Here is a 19,059-nt window from a genome sequence, read left to right as displayed (position 1 = left end):
TCTTGTATGCAGACAGTGTGTTTAAAAAAATAGTTTAATAAGCTTTTTCAGAATTGCAGACAGGGAACAGGGATAAGACAAGGGAGTTACTAACAGTGCAAAATTACTATGTGTGACAAACTGTATAAAAACTAACTTGTAAATTCTGTGTGTCTGTGGTTGTTGGTCTTAACATCACTTTAAATAGCCTTTGGAAAGCCCAACAAAGATTTACTCAGTTGAACTGGAGCTTTCAGTTCAGGCTGCAGTCACAAAGCACTCTGTGAAAGCCAGACTCCCCATCCAGCTGAAGACATCGTGGTAGTGCTTGAAAAACATACCCCTGTGTTACTGCAAGCTCCAACCTTGCCAGTGCTGGCTGGAAACAAGTTCAACCATTTCTGGGCTCCAAAGTGCACTGAATGCTTTTTAAACAAAATCAAAGTTACTAAAGTTCTAGATTTTTTAAATAGCTTTAGTAGTGCAATGACTTATCAAGTTATAGTGGCTGCATTTTGAAGAACATGAACAAAGTATTGTATAAAACACCAGCATGAACAAACTGTAAATTATAATTAAATATTCTTAAAGTCTAACTGAGCATTACATAGGTGTTGATTACGGAATGTCAGGTCTCTTCTATGTATCACCAGAAAAAGGTAAGATTAAAAAAAAAAAACAACAAAGCAACGTTCCTGAAAATATACACAGTGCTGTATTTCACACACAAGCCTGAGACAATTGACTTATAAACTTTCCTATAAATTTTTGGAAGTATCTCCAACTTGCAAACCAACTTGCAAACAGAAATGCATAACAATACAATTGAAAAAAGGACTCTAGCTGCAACAACTCTCAGAAGCGCTGCACTGCCCTCCAGTCTGAAACCGTCTCAAGCCCACACCTTTGAGATAACTGTGATACTTCAGGGCTCCGTTAATTAAACGGATTGCAAATCAACAGCAACCTCTTCCTAACGCAACTGCTTGCTTAATCAAGTGATTAACGCAGGCCATGCATTACCAATCCTTACCCATGTGCCTCTCAACATCAATTACTGTCTGAAGGTAGGTAGATGTCAACTTCACACATCAGCTGAACCAGTTAAAACATCAGTCCAAACGGTTCTGGGAACAGCAGGTAAATGCAGTCCAGGAACTAACCACGTTGATGAAGCTAATCTGGATCCAGGGAATTTGGCTCGTTAATGACCATGAAGTCCAAGTACATGTAGTTGAAGAACAAAACGAAACGAAACCCTTAGCAGATTTTTTTTTTTTAGGTTGATACGTCAGTTTCAAGCCATGGGACCCTACATTTAAAACTGGAATCGTGAAGACATACATTTTAAGATCATTTAGGTAAAAACCAATTAAAAATTAACAGCACACTTGTAAGCCACAGGAGGAGGAGACAAGATTATTAATTATACAAATGAACAATTTTTCCTATTTTTATTTCAGTAGACTGTAGCTGTGGCTTAAAAAAATGGTTTTTAAAAAAAACACTTAAGAATCTTTCTATTTCATGGATGTAAGCCCTACTTCAACACCTTTCAAACTGTGCTAGTGGGAAGGTGAGCATCGCCCTGCTCCACACACATTTACAAAGAATTTTAGTTTCTAGCACATTAATCTTAAAAGAGTTACCCATACCTACTCTCACTTCTTACACATGTGAATCTCTATATAGCAAACGTATTTATGTGTATATACTGTACCAAGTACTTCTGGGTGATGTTTCTGCTCCCACTGAAATATCCATCGACGTAAGGTCCGTAAGTATTCAGAAATTCAAGCTCAGGCACCAGGTTACCAGCTGCACGTCCATTTCTAACCGGTACAGCCAGAATCACTTGACCCATTTCCTGTCCTTCCTGTGCTCGGTGAAATGTAGATGATGAGAGATATACTGAAAATAGATCAATGAATAATCTAAAACCTGACCCTGGTGGACAAGGTTTAGTAAACTTAAGCATTTGGCTGACATGAAATTTATCTGAGCTCAAAATAAAATGAGAAAATGTAAATGAAAGCAAGAAAATTTGTGCAATGCAAGCATCATGCTTAACAAATTCTTAGCATCACTATTTGTCATAAAACAAGAAAAATAATCTTTTCAAAATCAAATGACTTCTAACCATTCTTGATGTTAATGATTTCCTGTTTTTTTTGAGAAGAAAATAACATGTTGGTGACTGATAAGCATTCTTTTTTTTTCTAGGTCAATTGGTTTGGTTTGTCTTTTTTTGTGTCTTTTTTTTTTTTTTTTTAAGAAAAGAGTTCAGCAAAATAAAATGAAGCTGACATTAGACTCAGGATATCAATTCTCTCATAAAAGTTTACCAACTGTACAAGTTAAGAAAATTATACAAGCTTTTGTTTTAAGAAAGGACAGTTCAATCAAGACATAAGTACTGTAAAAATCTTTCAAAGGCTACAAAGAAATCTGGAAAAATACAGAATGTATTTCTTTAGCCCAGATAAGAATATGGAAAGACATCATTGATGTCAACAATTTTACATATACAAACCTGACCTGGTTTAGTTATTACCTTTTAAAACTTCTATATATAAAAATAGTTGTGCTCATAACTTTCAGGATTCATAAGGGTTCCTTAGCAATGGGGTGACACGTTTTTCTCTCTCGAATGAGTCTCTGTGCCTACTCTGATGCGTGTCTTGGAATTCTCTATTTCATTGTAACTCCCCACAACAATCAGAAATTTAAACCAGCCCCCTGCTTAAAATAGGACGCTTTGTTCACTTGTACAATGCTTAATAGTGTATATACACAGAATTAATTTTCTTTAACTTATTAGGCTGGAAGCATTTTTTCAGAAAATCACCGATTTGTCTCTCAAATATTTTTAAGCGCCTTAGTGTTCCCAGAACTACAGCTGACAGCTCTGAGAAACAGAATATTCTCCTACTGCTTTTCAGCACTGACAGAAACAAATAATCAGATCTTTAGAGCCAACTAGAAGGTATAAAGAAAATCTCAGCAGATTGTTTTACAGAACTGGATTTTGTAAGGTAACCCATCAACCCTGAAAATTTTAGACACCCAAAATTTACTCCAAGGAATAAAATCAGCTCTTAATATTCAGTCATCCAAAGATTCTAGTTCTTCAAGCTTCCCGTGTGAGTTTGCTTCTTGGAAGAACTCCGATGAACCAGGACTCTCTTTTCCATTGCTGTTAATTCTTCTTCTTTTTAGAGGTCTTTCACTTTTTTCTTCAAAATCGTTTTCATTTCTTGAAGTTGAATGAGCAAGTTTTGGGTCAATGGAAAGGTTTTCAGTTTCATACCCATTTGTATCCAGATCTGTGTGAGGTGTTTTCTTGCCACTGGTAGGTCCATTTACATGCAATCCTTCAATTTTTGCTTCATCTTTATTTGGGATCTCTCCTGGCCCGTTAGCAGACACCCCTGCGTTAGAGACATATAAAGAGAGTAGAAGTGTAAGTAGAACAGGAAAAATTGTGACAGGTCAATAAACAGAAGCCTAACTACTCCCACTGAACTAAAAAGCCAGTACTGGTCTTCGTGTCCTCACTGTGCGATGAACAAGTGGTTTATCTGCATACAAATGACAGATATATCATGACAGTTTATGGAAGCCCTCAGAAGCATTATCAGCCAAGAAAATGACCCAGAAACCCACAACAGTGCAAGCTGCAGGTGGACTGCCCTCATCTGGGCACTCTCTGTAGTTTCCCCTCTTTTCACAATCTCAAACAGCTCCCTAGCCCCTCCCTCCACTTGCTTCAGCTTTTACTTCAGCTCCACCAGAACGGCTGTCCCTTGCTTTTGAGGTTTCTTTTCAGGAGCGAGCATGCCATGCCCTGGCTCTTCTCCCATTCCAAACTGGCCCTTGATGCCCCACATCTGGTAAGACCAGTTAACTGCATTCCTGGGATAAGCACAAGGCAAGCACTAGCGCACTGCCCGACAGTTTCCATCTCAGACAGTTGATTTAAAAGCCCTGCATTGAACTCCTCACAAAGTTAGCATTACAGTACTACAGCAGCACGGGGAAGACAAGACCAGGTAAAGTGCATTTAAAAGGAAGGTTCTACTGAGATTTATCTTCACTACATGGCTACTGGCTACATGCAAATACGTAGCTCTTTTTTAAAAAACATTTTTAAGTTAAAGCTGCTAACACCCTGGAAAATACTTTAAACTAGAGCTGTTTTTGGAGAGGGAAACTGAACTTCTCTTTTGGGTTGTCATCTGCAACGCTGCTGTGACTTGGCAACCCGCTTTCGGAGCAACGGGGCACTCACCATTCTGATTACTGCTGCTGGTTGCACTGTCTTCTCTCTCGGACTGGCTGGTGCTGCTGTTGGAAGTCGTAGGAGGCGGGGACGGAGCTCTGCTGGAAGCAGCACTTTCACTTTCATCCAGGAGGCGGTCCATGTAATCTCTGCACAACACAAACAGCACACTCAGCACTGCCCTCGCTCCTGAAAGGACTGATTTTGTTTGTACAAAAGCGTTCACTGCACATACTGCACGTGTGACCTGTTCGCATCTTTGTATCTCTCTGAAATGCACAACTTCTGCAAACTTAAAACTGTAAGATCAGCTCTGTTAACTGGCCCACGGTCGGTCTGACCACAGCGACTGCCATTTGCTGACCGAGCACTGCAGTCAGCTTACAGAAACTCAGCCCGCGCTTGTGCTACATCCTGTAAGATCACGCACGAGCAGGAACATCAACAATGCTGTGATGCTGTGGGCTGCGTTTTCAAGGTGCTGCTCCAAGGCAGGTTCACACTAAGCTCTCACGGTTTGCTGCGGCAGTGGTAGCACACTATTAATTAAGTTTTGTGCGTATACAGTCTTGAAAGGGGTAAGAGTTAAAAGCAAATGAGAAACTTCAGTTAGACGTAAGACACGTTCCCATATCTGAAATCTATTACAGTCCCACAATTTAGGTCACTAATTGTAAATCTCTTATGACAGATACAAACAAACACAGCCAGTTGGTAAAGCCCTTCCATTCAGGGCATTAGTCTGGATTAACTCCAGAAGCAGCATAACCTCACACACAGCTACTCTGGAACTGATACTGCACTCTGAATTCCAACATCTATCTGCAAAAGCTTTCAAGAACAGACAAGTACAATCCGTAATGACCCTTCTTCTGGTAACACTTTTGAACACCATATGCAATCAACAGCAAAAGAATCAGAGGATATTTTAAGTGATTAACAAGCAAGAATGTCTATCAATTTGGGTATAAATGGGAAAAAAAAGGGGTGGGCAGAAGACGGGCAGACAGACTGTCTCTGGCAACTGGAGAAGAAAATCCAGCAGCTCTGTAACAGTCTACGTATCAAAGGAGCCACAGATGGCAACCCTCAATGTCATACTGCTATTTCACTTTGGTGCTCCAACACACAGTTCTAAAATGTTTACAGAAACAATAATATTTAAAAGAGGGAAGGACAGACAAGCCAGAAACAAATTATAAGAAAAAATAATTGTAAAAAAAACTTGGAGAAAGGCTGCGGAAAGAGCAAGACACAAAAATCACAGCATTGGAATGAAGGGCAGAAGATAATGCTGGCTGACTTGCTCAGATTTGAGGGATGAGAATAAAGAGCTATGCACAGACATTTCCCTCCCTGTCTAGCAGAGTGAATGTGGGAAGAAGCTATGTACCAAGAAAAAAGCCCTAGTGCAGGGCACTGTGTTGGCCAGAATGCTTTACAGACGATGTATTCCAAGCATACACCACAGCATGTGCCACAACTTGTGACTCATGCCTCTGTACAAAACATGCATTTAAAGCAATACTTAAAAAGCAAGTACTTAAAAAAATCACATATTTGCAGAAACGTTACATTTGTGAAACATCTAAACAGAAAACACACCAAATTAAATTGCTGATCAATGCACATTGTTGGCCTATTTCCAAACAAACGTACTTTAGAAATTACATTATACACACCAATTTGCTTTTCTTATAGCCCTGCCGAAACCTGGCACTATGGAATCTCTAGATTGTCATTCCATTTCAGACTAGAGAGGTACAAAAGAAAGATTTAGATCCAGCATGTAAAAGCACATAAGAAAAATGCACATCTTACGTTACACCAGGATGAAGATTGTATTTCTTCTTTCCAAATCGGGTCTGCTGCGCAAAGAAATCATAACGCTCTGATTTCTTCCACATGTAATAAAATGCTACACACTCACCAACTGATCTTGTTCGTACCTAGGAAATATGTGCCATGAAAATTTTGATGACTTCAAATATGTGTTTTGTCAAAAAGCTAACATTTAAATCCAAATGTGTGAAATTCAAAGTCCATGCTTCTTTATACAACATACAAAAGAGAGGAAACTATTGACTCAAAATTTCAGAGGCCCAGAAATTAAAACACTTTGTAGTAATACTGATGACATCTCAAGGTGCTGCGAGCAAAACCTTCGGGAGAAATATTCATGTCTGTTTCGCCACTCTATTCAGACCAGAATAAGACTATAGGGATGTAGACCCTTCCTGTATGTACGCATAGCAAGACTTTTGCACTTTCCTGAACCTAGGGTTCACAGTCACAGAGGATTCTGGACTTTGACAAACCAGTTTGACTACCAGCGTAGTCAAAACTAGAAGTAAATATATTGATTTGTGAAAGAAATTGAGCACAAGAACTTATCTACATTTCTCAAAAAAATAGAAAGCAAGAACTACATTTTACATTTGTAAGGTGTTTACCTTATTTGCCTGAATCACATGAAAATCCTTGCCATACACTTTCAGCCCTTGTTCAAAGTTCCTGCATTCTTCTTCTGTCCAAACAGATAATTCTTCTAAAGGAATGAGATAAAGAAAACACTTTACATAAAAGCATATGGCCAGTAGAAGAGAATTTAGTGACAGAAAACATATGGCATTCAAGTTTCTTACAGCACCTTCTGACTAATGAGAACCACCTCCAGAAATTTCACGTACTGGTACAAAATTGAAAATTCTCCCTGCTAGTCAGAAGATGGGAAATTTTGGTTGGCTTAAGGAGCTCGTTGGTAGGGACTGTTATAAACAGTCCCTTATTCCTGCCCAGCTGCATGCAGGAAATGGCAACAGAAAGAACGGGCTTAGAAACCTGGTCTCAACATTCTGCCCTACAACGACAGGAAGCAGGCAGGTATCCTTCAACCCAGCACACAGCACAGGGAGCTAGCTCATCCTATGGACTCAAACTAGTTCTGGGTATTTGGAAGAAGCAGGGGAAAAGGAGTGGGGAATGAGATCTTCCCCTACCCCCGGCAGGAGCCAGCAACGATAGGATGTGAATTCCAGTCAGGTAAAGTAAGAAACTGTGCTGCTCACACAAAAAAATGGGAAACGGATGGGAAATCTTAGCTCCGCTGAAGCCAGAATAAACCCCTAAAAACTTTCAGTCACAGTTCTAAGAACTTAATATAATTTGGCCTTATTGAATCCTCAGGTCACAAGTAAGGACTAAAATAGTGTGAGAACAAACTGATCTTGATTTGAGCACCCTTGTCTTGTGATTTGCACAGTAAACTCTGGAGAAGCCAATTGCTTAAAAGAAGAACCTTTTGTTAGTTGCTTGTTACTGTGAGCACAAAGATCAATACCAAAACAGCAAATGCTTTAGGCTTCAAAAGGATCTTCAAGACCGGCATCTTTTTAGTGGTATACCTTTTCAAATAAAAGGTTTTGATGCTCCCTCTCCTTTATTTAGAACTGAGTTATCTCATTTTTTACATGTTTGTTCCATTAACTTTAAGAGCTGAAGAGGTGTAGAACAAAGAATGAAATACCAAGGAAATGCACAGTTCAGTTGCTAAGAACTCATTTTACATTTTAACTTGTCATTAAAGTCACAAATATAAATATCAAGCTTTGTTAACAGAAGGCTAATTTACTTGCTGTCTTTGGGGATGTACTTGTTTACACTACATCTGCTAATTTCATTCTCTCAGAGAACAAAAAGACATTCACTGAAGGCTGCATTTAAGTGAGCACTGATATGTAATGCTGACGTGCAGTCAAGCTCTAATAAAATGTCTCAGTCTGCTGACAGCAAAAGCCGCTATCTGTGTAACAAATTAAAGCAAAGTTCAACAACAGGAAGCTAGGTTTTTGTGTATGCTCACCTCTGGCTGCTTTCACATTAAATCTCAACCTTCGTAATGATTCTTCAGTATCAAAATTGCACTTAACCAGTTCATACAATGCCTGTAAAGACAAAAAGACATATGTTTAACAATCTAAATAGTGCTAAACTTATGTTGTGCCATAGGAGCATACTCAGTAAATCATTAAAACCTAATTCAAAGAGGATTAAAAATAAACTTTTTGAATGAATGTATTGCAATTTACAAAAGCACAAAGACATATTCCCTCTGTTCAATTTCCATTTCTCTTAATTACAAAACCTGGTATACACCCAGGAAAAGTATTTTAACATTTTCATCCATTGCATGCATTTGTAAAATCGATGTTTTTTTGTATAAAGACCCTTATACATTTAGCTTCACGCATTCATGAAGCTTAGAAAAAATCTGTAATTGAAAGAACAGAACTCATTTCTGCATGATTATTTATAAATAATGCATTGATGCATAGACCAAGGTTAAGCCGAAGTTAACAATTCGGTATTCGTTGACAGGAAAAAAAAAACATCGTATCTTGATTTCCAAAAAGAACAATAAAGCTTTTTCAAGCCCTACTTTAATTATTGGGATTAAAATAAAATAAAGGGATAATTCATTCAGTAATATTAAACTACAAATCCTACTATTGTTATATACCTGCTCATTGTCTTTAATATGTGATCCTTCAGGAATTGCATCTAGGCCTTTCTCATCACCCGTACGCCTTGATGCTTCATTTAGGAACTCAATCACTTTATCTTCTGGTAAGAAGTCAGGATTCCACAAGAGCTGGTCATCGTTTTCATACACTGAAATAACCAGAAGAAAAAGAAAAGCGAGCTAAAACAACCATGCAGATGTTTATTCTCTCTTATAAAGCCAGCACCAAGGTCCACTGCTCCTCCATCACAGTTAATGCCCAGATGCCAAACATTCTGCAATCAAACTGACACTTTGCAAGGAAATTTCACTTGGACTTTCCTACTAAATCCTAGAAATACTTTCTAAAACAAAAACATTCAGGTGAAGAATGTTGATTTTTAATTCTACCAGATCTCTACTGTCTTTTCAGAGCTTTTGCACGAGCTTTCAGACCAGGGAAACTTTCATAAACTTACATTAATGGAAGGAACATGAACAAAGGCCATATCCTCTAAATTATCTCCTATTTTTATCTTGAATAGCCTACAAGCTTTGCAAGATTAAAACATCAGTACAGTAAAATAAAATTCAAGTTATTAACTAAAACAGAATCAGGAAAGTATCCTGACCTGCCTGTGGCCTGGTCTTCCCTGAAAGATAACTGTACAAAAACCAGCAAGAAAGTAATTTAAACACTGATTCCATTAGCTTGGTGAGCACCTCTGACTCTTGCTCAACAAGAGAAAGCAGGAGCAAGCCCCTGTGAAGGTACGGTGAGCACAGAAAGGGCCGATACAGTAGTTTGTGTGCAGCTGGAAAGGTCAGAGTGGTGGCTGGGTGCATCGCAACTTGAAAAAAAGCAATTTTTACATTAAATAGAATACAAATAGAAAAAATACAGAATGGAAATACAAATAGAAAAAAAAAATGGTAAGAAAAATAACTAAGTGTCTTGGAAAGGAAGACACCTTCATTTCACAAATAACACACACTTCGGGAATAGCCCTCAACAGTTTTCTGGGAGCTTTTTTTTCCTCCCAAAGGCTAGTTCTAATCTGATGTTTGGTTGCCCATTTAAGAAAAGGATTTTAGCTATCTTGGGATACAAACCCCATTAGAAGCAACGACTCTTTTCAGAAGACAACTGATAACTGGTTCCAAGCCACCCCTAGTGATGCAAGCTAAGCGCACCGCAATGTTTACTAAGGTCCACGTCGGTAGGTCTGAAAGCAGCTTCAGCACCTTTCAGTTTTCAGAGCTACCCTTTGATTTTCAAGTCCAAGCCTTCTGAAAAACATATTGTTTAATTCTGTAGATTGTTCATAACCTGAATTTCTCTAATAGTAGCTACTTGTACTCCAGGCATAGTCCTCTGAGAGCCAGTCCACTGTAATTAGGCTTAGTGCAGCATCCACGGTTGTTTTTTCTGTACACCAGCATGTCAGAACACATTCTGAAAAGCAAGGTGGTTATTCTTAAGAGTTCCACCATTTTTGTGCTTTCGTTTATGGGAGTGGATCCAAGAGGACTAGTCTTCTTAGAGAACAACAAAGAAGATGGGATATGTACATAAAAGGACTAAATACACAATCTCAGACACTTGTTTTTCAGCTCTAGATTTCATTAATATTCCATCTCGAGTCCTGTCAAAGATTTAATCTAAAACACAGCAGAAAGGAAAAGGAGGGGCAGAAGATACCAAACCCCACTGGTATATAAGACTGGAACAACCCTAGAACATCAGTGAAAATTTAACTTTCCCCTTCAACAGTTTTTGCCCATGACGTAGGCTCTGCATTCTGCAAAGAGCTGTGTGCAGGACTATGAAAAACTGTTTTATATAGGTTACAGCAGTGCATAAAACAGCTCTATCTTTTTTATTATTGGAGGCCAGAAGCCATTTAGAGCTGAGTAAATACCAGTAAGAGCAGGTGAGTGATCCATAAAGCATAATTTGCCACATCTTAGGTAAATACATAATTCAAGCTCTATTTTTAGACTGTAGCAGGAAAGCATGCAAGGAGCAACTTCACAGCAAAAAGCAGGTATTTTCTAATTTACTGTTTTCCATTTTCCGTGGAAGCTCCTGACTTCTCACATGGATTTAAATTACATGCTCTTCAACTTCTGTGGCTACCAAGCCCAGAGCTGACAAAATGTGTCAGCCTCACTGTCAGCAGCACGACCGATGCCCTTCTCAGTTTCCAGCCAGATCAGGCCACAGCGCGGCTACAGCAACCTGCAGCCTGAAGCAAGACAATTGCCACCACTTGAGTATATTCTCAGATTCTAAGAAGGCATGGGGTTTTCTGCCGGTTAGCTTAAAAACTAACTTGTATGAAAACTGCAGTCTCCAACCGACCTGCAGAGTAAATGAATTCTTAGTAATGGGCTGAATGAGCAAGAAAATTTCTTCTTTTAAGCTCACAACTGGTTTTAAACCGTGTCTGCTTTTCCTTACTCAATTACACTGAGAAAGCACTGACAAACACTCTGGTTGGGAGGGGAAAAAAAAAAGTAGAAGAAGAGGTATTTAAATAATGACTTAAAAGTTTTAAAATGTGAAAACAAAAGCTGCTGGTGCCATTTTGTCTCTTTTAACATGTTAATTCAATTCCAGCAACACCATTTCTTTACTATGTTTCACATAAACAAAATACATCAGGTGAAGAGATTAACACATTCTGTATGAAAACTTGTGTAAATTACCAAATTAGAACACAAGGGCTCAATAGGCCAGCAATATAATCTTTCTTTTCCAAGTCTCAAGCTCTGATGGTGAAGCACACGAAGAACTACAGCTTGAGATTGTGGTTCTATTTTTCATTTGAAGGAGCTGTTATATTTTGCCACATACATGACTTAAGTCCAATATATCTTTTATTTTTCCCCACTAGAAACTTAAGTCAAGCAACGGCAACAGCGCTATGTCTCACCTTTTTCGTTCTCTTTGTATTTGCAGATGCCAGCTGGAATTTCAGCTTGAAACATAGAGCCCACCATGATTTCCTGTTTAGAAATAACAGAAACAAAAAGTTAAGCAACCAGCAACCACAGCCTTGCAGGTTTTTTTAGTGAAAGGAAATATGACCGTATCATTCTTTCTCTCTTAAAACTTTCATTCTTCAAAATCAAAAGCAAATTGGCAAACAGGCACTATATAGAAACCTACTTCTCACTACCTAGGGAGGTCTTTAACAGTCATTACCATAAAAACATCAATATCTGTCAGGACAAAACGGAGAAAAACTGTGTGATCTATGGAGCTCAAAGTTGCTAGGTAACAGATCAGCTCATTATTCACAGAAGACATACTTTTTTAACAGCCCATAATAGTTACCTTTTTCCAGTCTTCTGAGGGAATATAATCTTCATCTTCTTCGGATTCCTCTTCTATTTCGCTATCTACGAGAAATTTTCCAACACTTACTTACAGAGAAGGAGCCACGCCGGAGCCATGCCGAGCGAGGCAGCCCGGGACATCTCAGCGGGCTCCTGTGCAAGGGTGAGGGGAGGACACGAGCCCGGCCACCCACCCACAGCCCCGCTCTGCCTCCCGGCCGCCTTATCTAACACCACAGAAGTGCAAATGGCAGCGCGAGTGACGGACCAGACGCTCGAGTACTGACTGCTTTAAAAACAACCCACCCAACGTTCACATTTAGAACGGCTCAAGATACATGGCTGACTCTGAAAAGTTAAGGAACAAATGAATACATCCTCCAATTTTAATGCTTCCTAATAAAACTTTGCTTTCCCTCAGCCGGCCGTGAAGCAGTTGAGATGATTCACCTCCGAACTGACTACTAACAGCTACTTTCTGAAAGTGTTTTTGTGTGGACATTCAGCATCCACACGTGGATTTCAACACCATTCTCCATGAGCTCCTAGCTCTGCTCTTCTTTCTCCCTTACAGCAGCAGTCACTGAATTTGAGGTAAACTACAGCACAACGTGAGAAAGCCACAGGTGGGCTCTTCTCAGTCTTACTGGGGTGCAACAGGCTTGGACGTACTGCTCAGAGCTGCACAGCGGTGCTTTGAATAATGGATCATGATAGGGGGTAGCTGCCTTTCACAGCAGAGTGAAAGCAACCACGATACCTGGTTCGTGTGTATGGCAAAAGACAGCATCAGCACTAAAATGATTTGTGCAGTAAATTACAATTTACATACAGCTGAACACTATAAAAATCCAAAGCTAGTGCAATACACTTGCATTATCCTAAGAAGAGATTTCATTTAAGATACTTGCCACCTTCTGCATAGCTACATGCTGAGGTTCCTTGACATTTTTGGATTAAAATAAACTACAGATTAAAAAATTGCATTAATTACAGATTAAAAAAAATCTACTATGCTATAACTATTAAGGTATCAGAAGGAACCTTTTGCTTTAATTTGTGTTAGTTAAAACATAGTACAGTAGGAATTTAAACATTATCGACCGTGATGACTGGTATGTATATAAAAGTCAAAGGTAAAATATCTGTTGTCCAAATGGCCCTCCTGACAGCTCAGTACTAAAAGGTTCAAATCCCACTAAGTAAAATTGCCACAGAAATGGGAACTGCCTAAGGGGACAGCTACGTAACAGCAGCTCAACAGCCTCAAACAGATGCAAAACCAATTTTTTAACAAAACGAGAGAAAATAATCAGTCCACAATGCTGGCCATGGTATCAAATGTGGAATTCTTGAACTAAATTTTCTTCGTTGTTATCTCTCCCTTCATCACTTCAGGTTTAAAAATCTATCAGCCTTTTTCGGATTTCATTCCTTTTGTTTTATCTATTAGTGATCTTAAAGGTTTTATTTCCAGCTAATTTCAGTTTTTACTTTTTATTCATTCAGACTCTCACCTTCAAATGAGTACATAAACTAATGCCACCTGGCCTTCTCAAGATGACCACACACTGTGCAGCAGTCATCTAGTTGAAGTAGTGCGTTTTCTACTTGCAGTATTTTTTACCTGTGTCCTTAGTGTGAAGCGGCAGCTGAAGCTCTGACAGTAAGGTAATACCATACTGAACAGCCAGGTGTTGCTGGACCCCTACTGAACGCTCCACAGCAATGCTGCAACTGCAGAGCGTAGCAATGCACAGGCTGTAGATTCCACAGCAGAGTATTTGTTAGGAAGAGCACGTTCCTCATTGTGCAAGTTGGTCTCCGAAGCCATTTACTGCACCTGGACTCCACGTGCAAGGAAATTTTCCTGAAGGGCACATCCGCACAAGCCAGTTTGTGGGATCATAAACTGGACTGCTACTAGGCCAGGAGTAATGTAATGAAAGGAGTTACACTGGCTGAGAGCATGCTTTTCCAAATTGCAGAAATTCTGATTTATTTCCACATATACAACCCTTTATGAAGACAGAATATCTAGGCTTATAGAGAGTGCCTTATCTGGGGAGAAGATGTATCATTCAGCTAAAAATAGGAATTTCTGGTGCCTATTGAGTATAATGATAATCAAGAACAGGGAAATCGAGAAAGAGAGCAAACACACATTTGCAGATGTCTAGATGCGTATTTCAGAAACGGAATACTGTGTTAACGAAGCTGTTCAAAAGCAAAGGTCAATCACGGTGAGATAACTGTTCGTAGTACTAAACTGTACATACTTGTATCAAAATATTTACACCGACGGGGGCGAATTATCTCCTGTGGATCTTGAGAAGCAACAGATGGTGCTGGGTCATCATTAGATGACTGTGTCTCATCTTCCTGACCTGATGAATCCTTTATGGTTTCCTCCTTAAAAATAAGAAAGCAAAGAGGAGACAGGTATACCTCGTGCGTGGCAAATACTACTTAGGCAGTATTTTTTCCAAAATTGCCAACGCATCAAAACCAAACAGATATCCTTTATCTATCTGACTTCAAGTGACTGTACAGATTGTGGTCTGTTCAGACTGAGCCATAACAAATGTGTAAGCACATCGTATTATTTGCTGACCGTGATTTTAAGCAAATCAGACTCAACACTCAGATGCTAACATACAAATCAGAAACACAAACACAGTTAAACATCATGTCTAGTTTTAAAATAAGTCAAGAAAATCCTTGCAGTATTCATTTAATTTCATTTAACTTTAAATTTTACTTCAGTCTTCAAAGCCCTTCCTTATGAGTTTTCAGCAGGAAGAGCAGGAGATCTTTAATGGCCCTACTTTTCTCAATCAAACGGAAATGTTATGTTCCATAAAAATAAATGTCAATAGAGTGGTTCAACCCTACAGGAACAGTACATTGCTAAACCTGCATGCTATGTGTAAGTACATCGTTGAGTCACCGAAAGAACAAAGATAAGAATAAGTTACTTTATTAGAAGAGAACTCAGAACAACAATGGGAATTGTTACAATTAGTTAAAATGAAAAGGCTAAAAAAGATATTTTTTCTGAGGCATGTTGTCTCCATCATTCACGGGCTTTATGACTACCCGTGAGCGCTCACACCTGCCGGCTGTAGCACCCAGGCATACGGCACAACACATGGTTGTGTGTACCTTTAACGGCGAGCCCGGTGTTATCACACGTGCAGCTTAAAGCAGCTTAAAAATAGAAAGCAGCTAAGTGCAGCAGAGCTAAAAAAGCTGCAGAAAGATGTGCGCTTGCAGAGAAAGCCTGAATGATTTATAAAATTATTCCACCCCCATGGATGCATTTTACTGCCTCCCTGCTAAAAGCACCGAGTGTTGCTAGAGCTCTCCTTGTAGCCCAGGGCACCCAGCGGAACGGAACGGGTTAGCTCGCTCGCTCCGTGCCCAGTCCTCCCCGCCACCTCTGGCCCAGCCCTCCGAAGGCTGGGGTAGGGTAAGTGAGCACCCACTTTCGATCCAGCCACAGCTCCAAGCGTGCAGTTCGGTCAAACACTGGCTGTGGCCACCGCACCGGACGGCGCCTGTGGCTGCTGCCGGGCAGGAACACATCTGGTTCTGCGTTGGTCCCCTACAGGGGGACAAGGACTGCTCCTCTCGCTGCTAACACCTTAGCGGTGGCAGACACTGGGATTTTATCCGTTTAAGAGAAAAGGCAGGCACTATCACGCTATTACATCAGCTAGTACCACAACTGGACAGCCAGAGGAGGCCCTGAGAGCACAAGATGGAAGTTGTGTTGGGAAGCAGTTAAGACAAGGATGTAGAACGAGGTGGGGCTTCAGGAATGCTACTGGGCACAACAAAATTAAACACTTCTGTGTCTTTAATTTTGCATATTTCATGGTACGTAAATCTCTCTGCCTCTCCAGCTTCTTGAAGCTTTCCTAATGCAATGTAACTACGTATCTTTCTTCTTTCTGAACCATTCAACCCACAAAAAAAAAGATCATTTACAGCATATAACAAGGCAGTGTGCAAATCCTAAAGAACTTCATTTTCGGAATCAAGTATGTCATTTCTCATCTTTCTGTCTCATTCCAGACGTTCTAAATGGGTAAGATATCAAAGAAGAAAATGTATCCTGTTTAAACCCAGATTAGGTAATTCAACTTCCATTAATGCCTGTGATTTTTTTGTCACTGACAGTACAAAGGTTTTCATATTTTAATGGAATTCAGGAAGCAACTCTGAATGCCACCAGTAATGGAGAAGTTACAGCTGTGCCCATGACAGGACAGGATTATTAAAAGTACATACAAAATACACAAGTAGAAAAGACCCTTCTAAAATCAGGTAAGTTATTTTAAGAGTACACAGGACAGGACTTTAAAGATGCTAAATTCAAAACTATACATTCTGCAAAGATAATTGAGGCATTAGATTTAATTAACAACCTAAAACAAGCAGGGCGATTACTGCCAGGCTGACAAAATACAATTCAGATGCTGAAGTCAGAAAACTTGCAGTAACCTTCAATGCTCACAGAGGCATCTTTTAATTCAACTCCATACTTTACTGCTCAGTTTCAGTAGATCAGCTTTTCATCTTGAAACAAGTACTCAGCCATATCTACGAAGGTACCTCCAGGCACTCAACACTTCAGTTAAGCCAGCCAGTATTTCTGAAGGACAATTACAATTCCTTCTTACATAATGCTAAATGTATACACATACTCTCATTTGCCTCAGCAACAGTTTGGAATGATACAGATGGAATTAAGAGCAATTAAGAGCAATACTGATGGGTAATTAAGAAGAAACATCAGAGTTCAGTACACAAAGCATCTGAAATCAACTATCTTATGAATGATTTCTGCTGGGATCTGGGACTTTGAATGGTTGTCTACAGAACGGCTGTATGAAAATCAAATTAGTGTAAGCACTTACTTTGTTTTCACCACTACAGCCACTGTTGTCATCATTATCAACATCATCATCATCTTCTCCCTCCTCCTCTTCCTCTTCATCATCTTCATCATCATCATCTTCTTGGAGTGGAATGGTACCATCATAGCCATAAAGGCTAAGTAGCTCCTGGATTGGCATATCACTTTCCTGATAAATATTCAAACAAAGTTGGAGGTTTATCAGAGGTATTTCACATCCCACATCTGCTCTACAGCCCAAAGGTGTGCGTTTTAGACGTAAGAGCAAAACCAGATAGCTGATGAGCAGGCATACTAAGAATGCCCACTCTAAAATGAATGGACAGTGAGAAGTTTTGGCTCCTAAGAAAAGCGTGTGGTTTTTTATGCAGCAGAACTTTAAATTTCCTAATCCTTTATAAATTTATAGAGACTTCACATACCACAAACTCTCAAAGGGGCCACAAAGTTCATTAAAAGGGCACCAGAGGGCTGCATGCCCCATCCCCTCCCTGGTATTCGCCTGCTACTACTTAACCAAACCACAAGCACTGCAACGTGGCAGGTAACGTCTGGCTACGTATGTCGGAGAGATGCTTCCGATACGATCCCGTGGTGCTTTCATGCCTACGAAACAAGGCACGCATTGCACTGGATCCTAAAAGGTGGCTGGACGTCCAACCAGTCATGCAGTGGGGATGTTTGTGGGTTAGTTATGTGCTTTGGAGGTGGTGTCAGTGTAGCTGACTGAAGGCTACCGAGCTAAACCATCGCCTGCAATCTCTTTCGTGCCCAGCTCCAAGGTGACCTCAGAAAAGAGAGGAGCGGAGATTATTTGAAGACATTACTCTGGCAGCCAAGTATGAGGTGTGATCCACACATCACACCCTTTTAGTATATGTAGAGCAAGCACACTCATTATTGGAATGTAAAAACGATATTCCCTTTACCACCCAAAAACTACCCAAAGGATTTGTAGTATTTTGTGCCTATCTAAGGAAACAAACAAAACGTGAGTCAGCAGCAACCACTTCAAGCAGACAGCTACGTTCCTGACAGTTTTGCAGGAAATATGAAGCTAGCTGCATGGCAGGGGCTTTTTCTACTAAAAAGCAGTGATTTTTGCAGTGTTTCCAAGAATTCAGCAGAATAAGGACCTGAACTCGCAGTGCCTGGCTTGAACATGGAGTTAAATCTTTGCTTGGAGAGTTGCACTACAGGGACAGTTCCACGCGGTTCTACAACCTGAACTTTCAATACAAAACAACACAAAAAATGCACCTCACCTATGCTTATTTCCCCTTCCTGTGCATAACCAACCATGAGGAGTTGGATAGGGGTAAGGGATTGCCTTAATTCAGCATCACCTAATATCCAGGCAAAGACAGCAGTGTTTACATACACATCTCCTCATTTACAAACACAAAGCTTTAATCTAGCTGCCTACAAAAGCAGATGTAGGTAGGAAGCAAACCTACAAAAATATGTGCAGACTTAAAAATCTTTCTACAGAGAATTCTGGTCTACTCTGAAGAGGTATTTCAAATGATCCAGCCAGATCTGAAGTTCGGTGACTCCTGAGCTGTTACCAATTAATTGCATTCGATTTATTAACACGAATGATTAATTGCCAGGTCTGCAAATTAGTCACTTTAGTGCTTTTAATACCTCAGTATCTTGTATTCAGGGGCAGTATACAGAACCCTTAAAAGGATTTCTCGGAGATGAAACTCTCAGGGAGCATTTTCGAATTACCTCTCTCAGAAGATCAAATCCTTTGTTTATTATTCAGTGGTGTATGCAACTATAAATACGTACGTAGTGTAAATCCTGGCTGCCAATCAGAGTGTTAGTTATCTGCTGGCCATATACTTCTGCCACTGAACTCCTTCCCTAAGGGCCTTCATTGCTCAGCACACCTCTATTTTCTGGAAGCACACTAACACTACCTTTCGCAAAATGGAAGTGTGTTTAGTTCTGCTGTGTAAAACAAAAAGTAACACAGGAGTTACCTGTACTCATTGTCTATGTGTTTTATTTTATTTTGCT

The 19,059-nt window shown here is 39.8% G+C and overlaps 1 protein-coding gene across 4 annotated transcripts in view; it reads right to left on the bottom strand.

Annotated features, from left to right (window-relative positions):
- Positions 1–16: 16 nt before the first annotated feature.
- The window catches only part of MIER1 (MIER1 transcriptional regulator), a 36,172-nt gene continuing 17,129 nt past the window's right edge, over positions 17–19,059 (bottom strand). For 2 of the 4 annotated variants that reach the window (XM_067001953.1, XM_067001952.1), the window contains exons 4-13: positions 17,033–17,200; positions 14,387–14,519; positions 12,106–12,170; positions 11,702–11,774; positions 8,781–8,932; positions 8,124–8,205; positions 6,715–6,809; positions 6,083–6,210; positions 4,271–4,410; positions 17–3,410 (exon numbers count right to left, since the gene is read on the bottom strand). In XM_067001953.1, the coding sequence (XP_066858054.1) occupies positions 3,085–3,410; positions 4,271–4,410; positions 6,083–6,210; positions 6,715–6,809; positions 8,124–8,205; positions 8,781–8,932; positions 11,702–11,774; positions 12,106–12,170; positions 14,387–14,519; positions 17,033–17,200 (1,362 nt within the window). In that variant the 3' untranslated portion in view covers positions 17–3,084. The remainder of the gene's footprint in view (positions 3,411–4,270; positions 4,411–6,082; positions 6,211–6,714; positions 6,810–8,123; positions 8,206–8,780; positions 8,933–11,701; positions 11,775–12,105; positions 12,171–14,386; positions 14,520–17,032; positions 17,201–19,059) is intronic. The other 2 variants (XR_010833424.1, XR_010833425.1) reach the window with 2 other exon arrangements.

The sequence above is a fragment of the Anser cygnoides genome, chromosome 8, assembly GCF_040182565.1.
Source record: "Anser cygnoides isolate HZ-2024a breed goose chromosome 8, Taihu_goose_T2T_genome, whole genome shotgun sequence".
NCBI lineage: Eukaryota > Metazoa > Chordata > Aves > Anseriformes > Anatidae > Anser > Anser cygnoides.
Note: the sequence above shows the minus strand (reverse complement) of the source record. Positions and strands in the feature narration are given on the sequence as shown.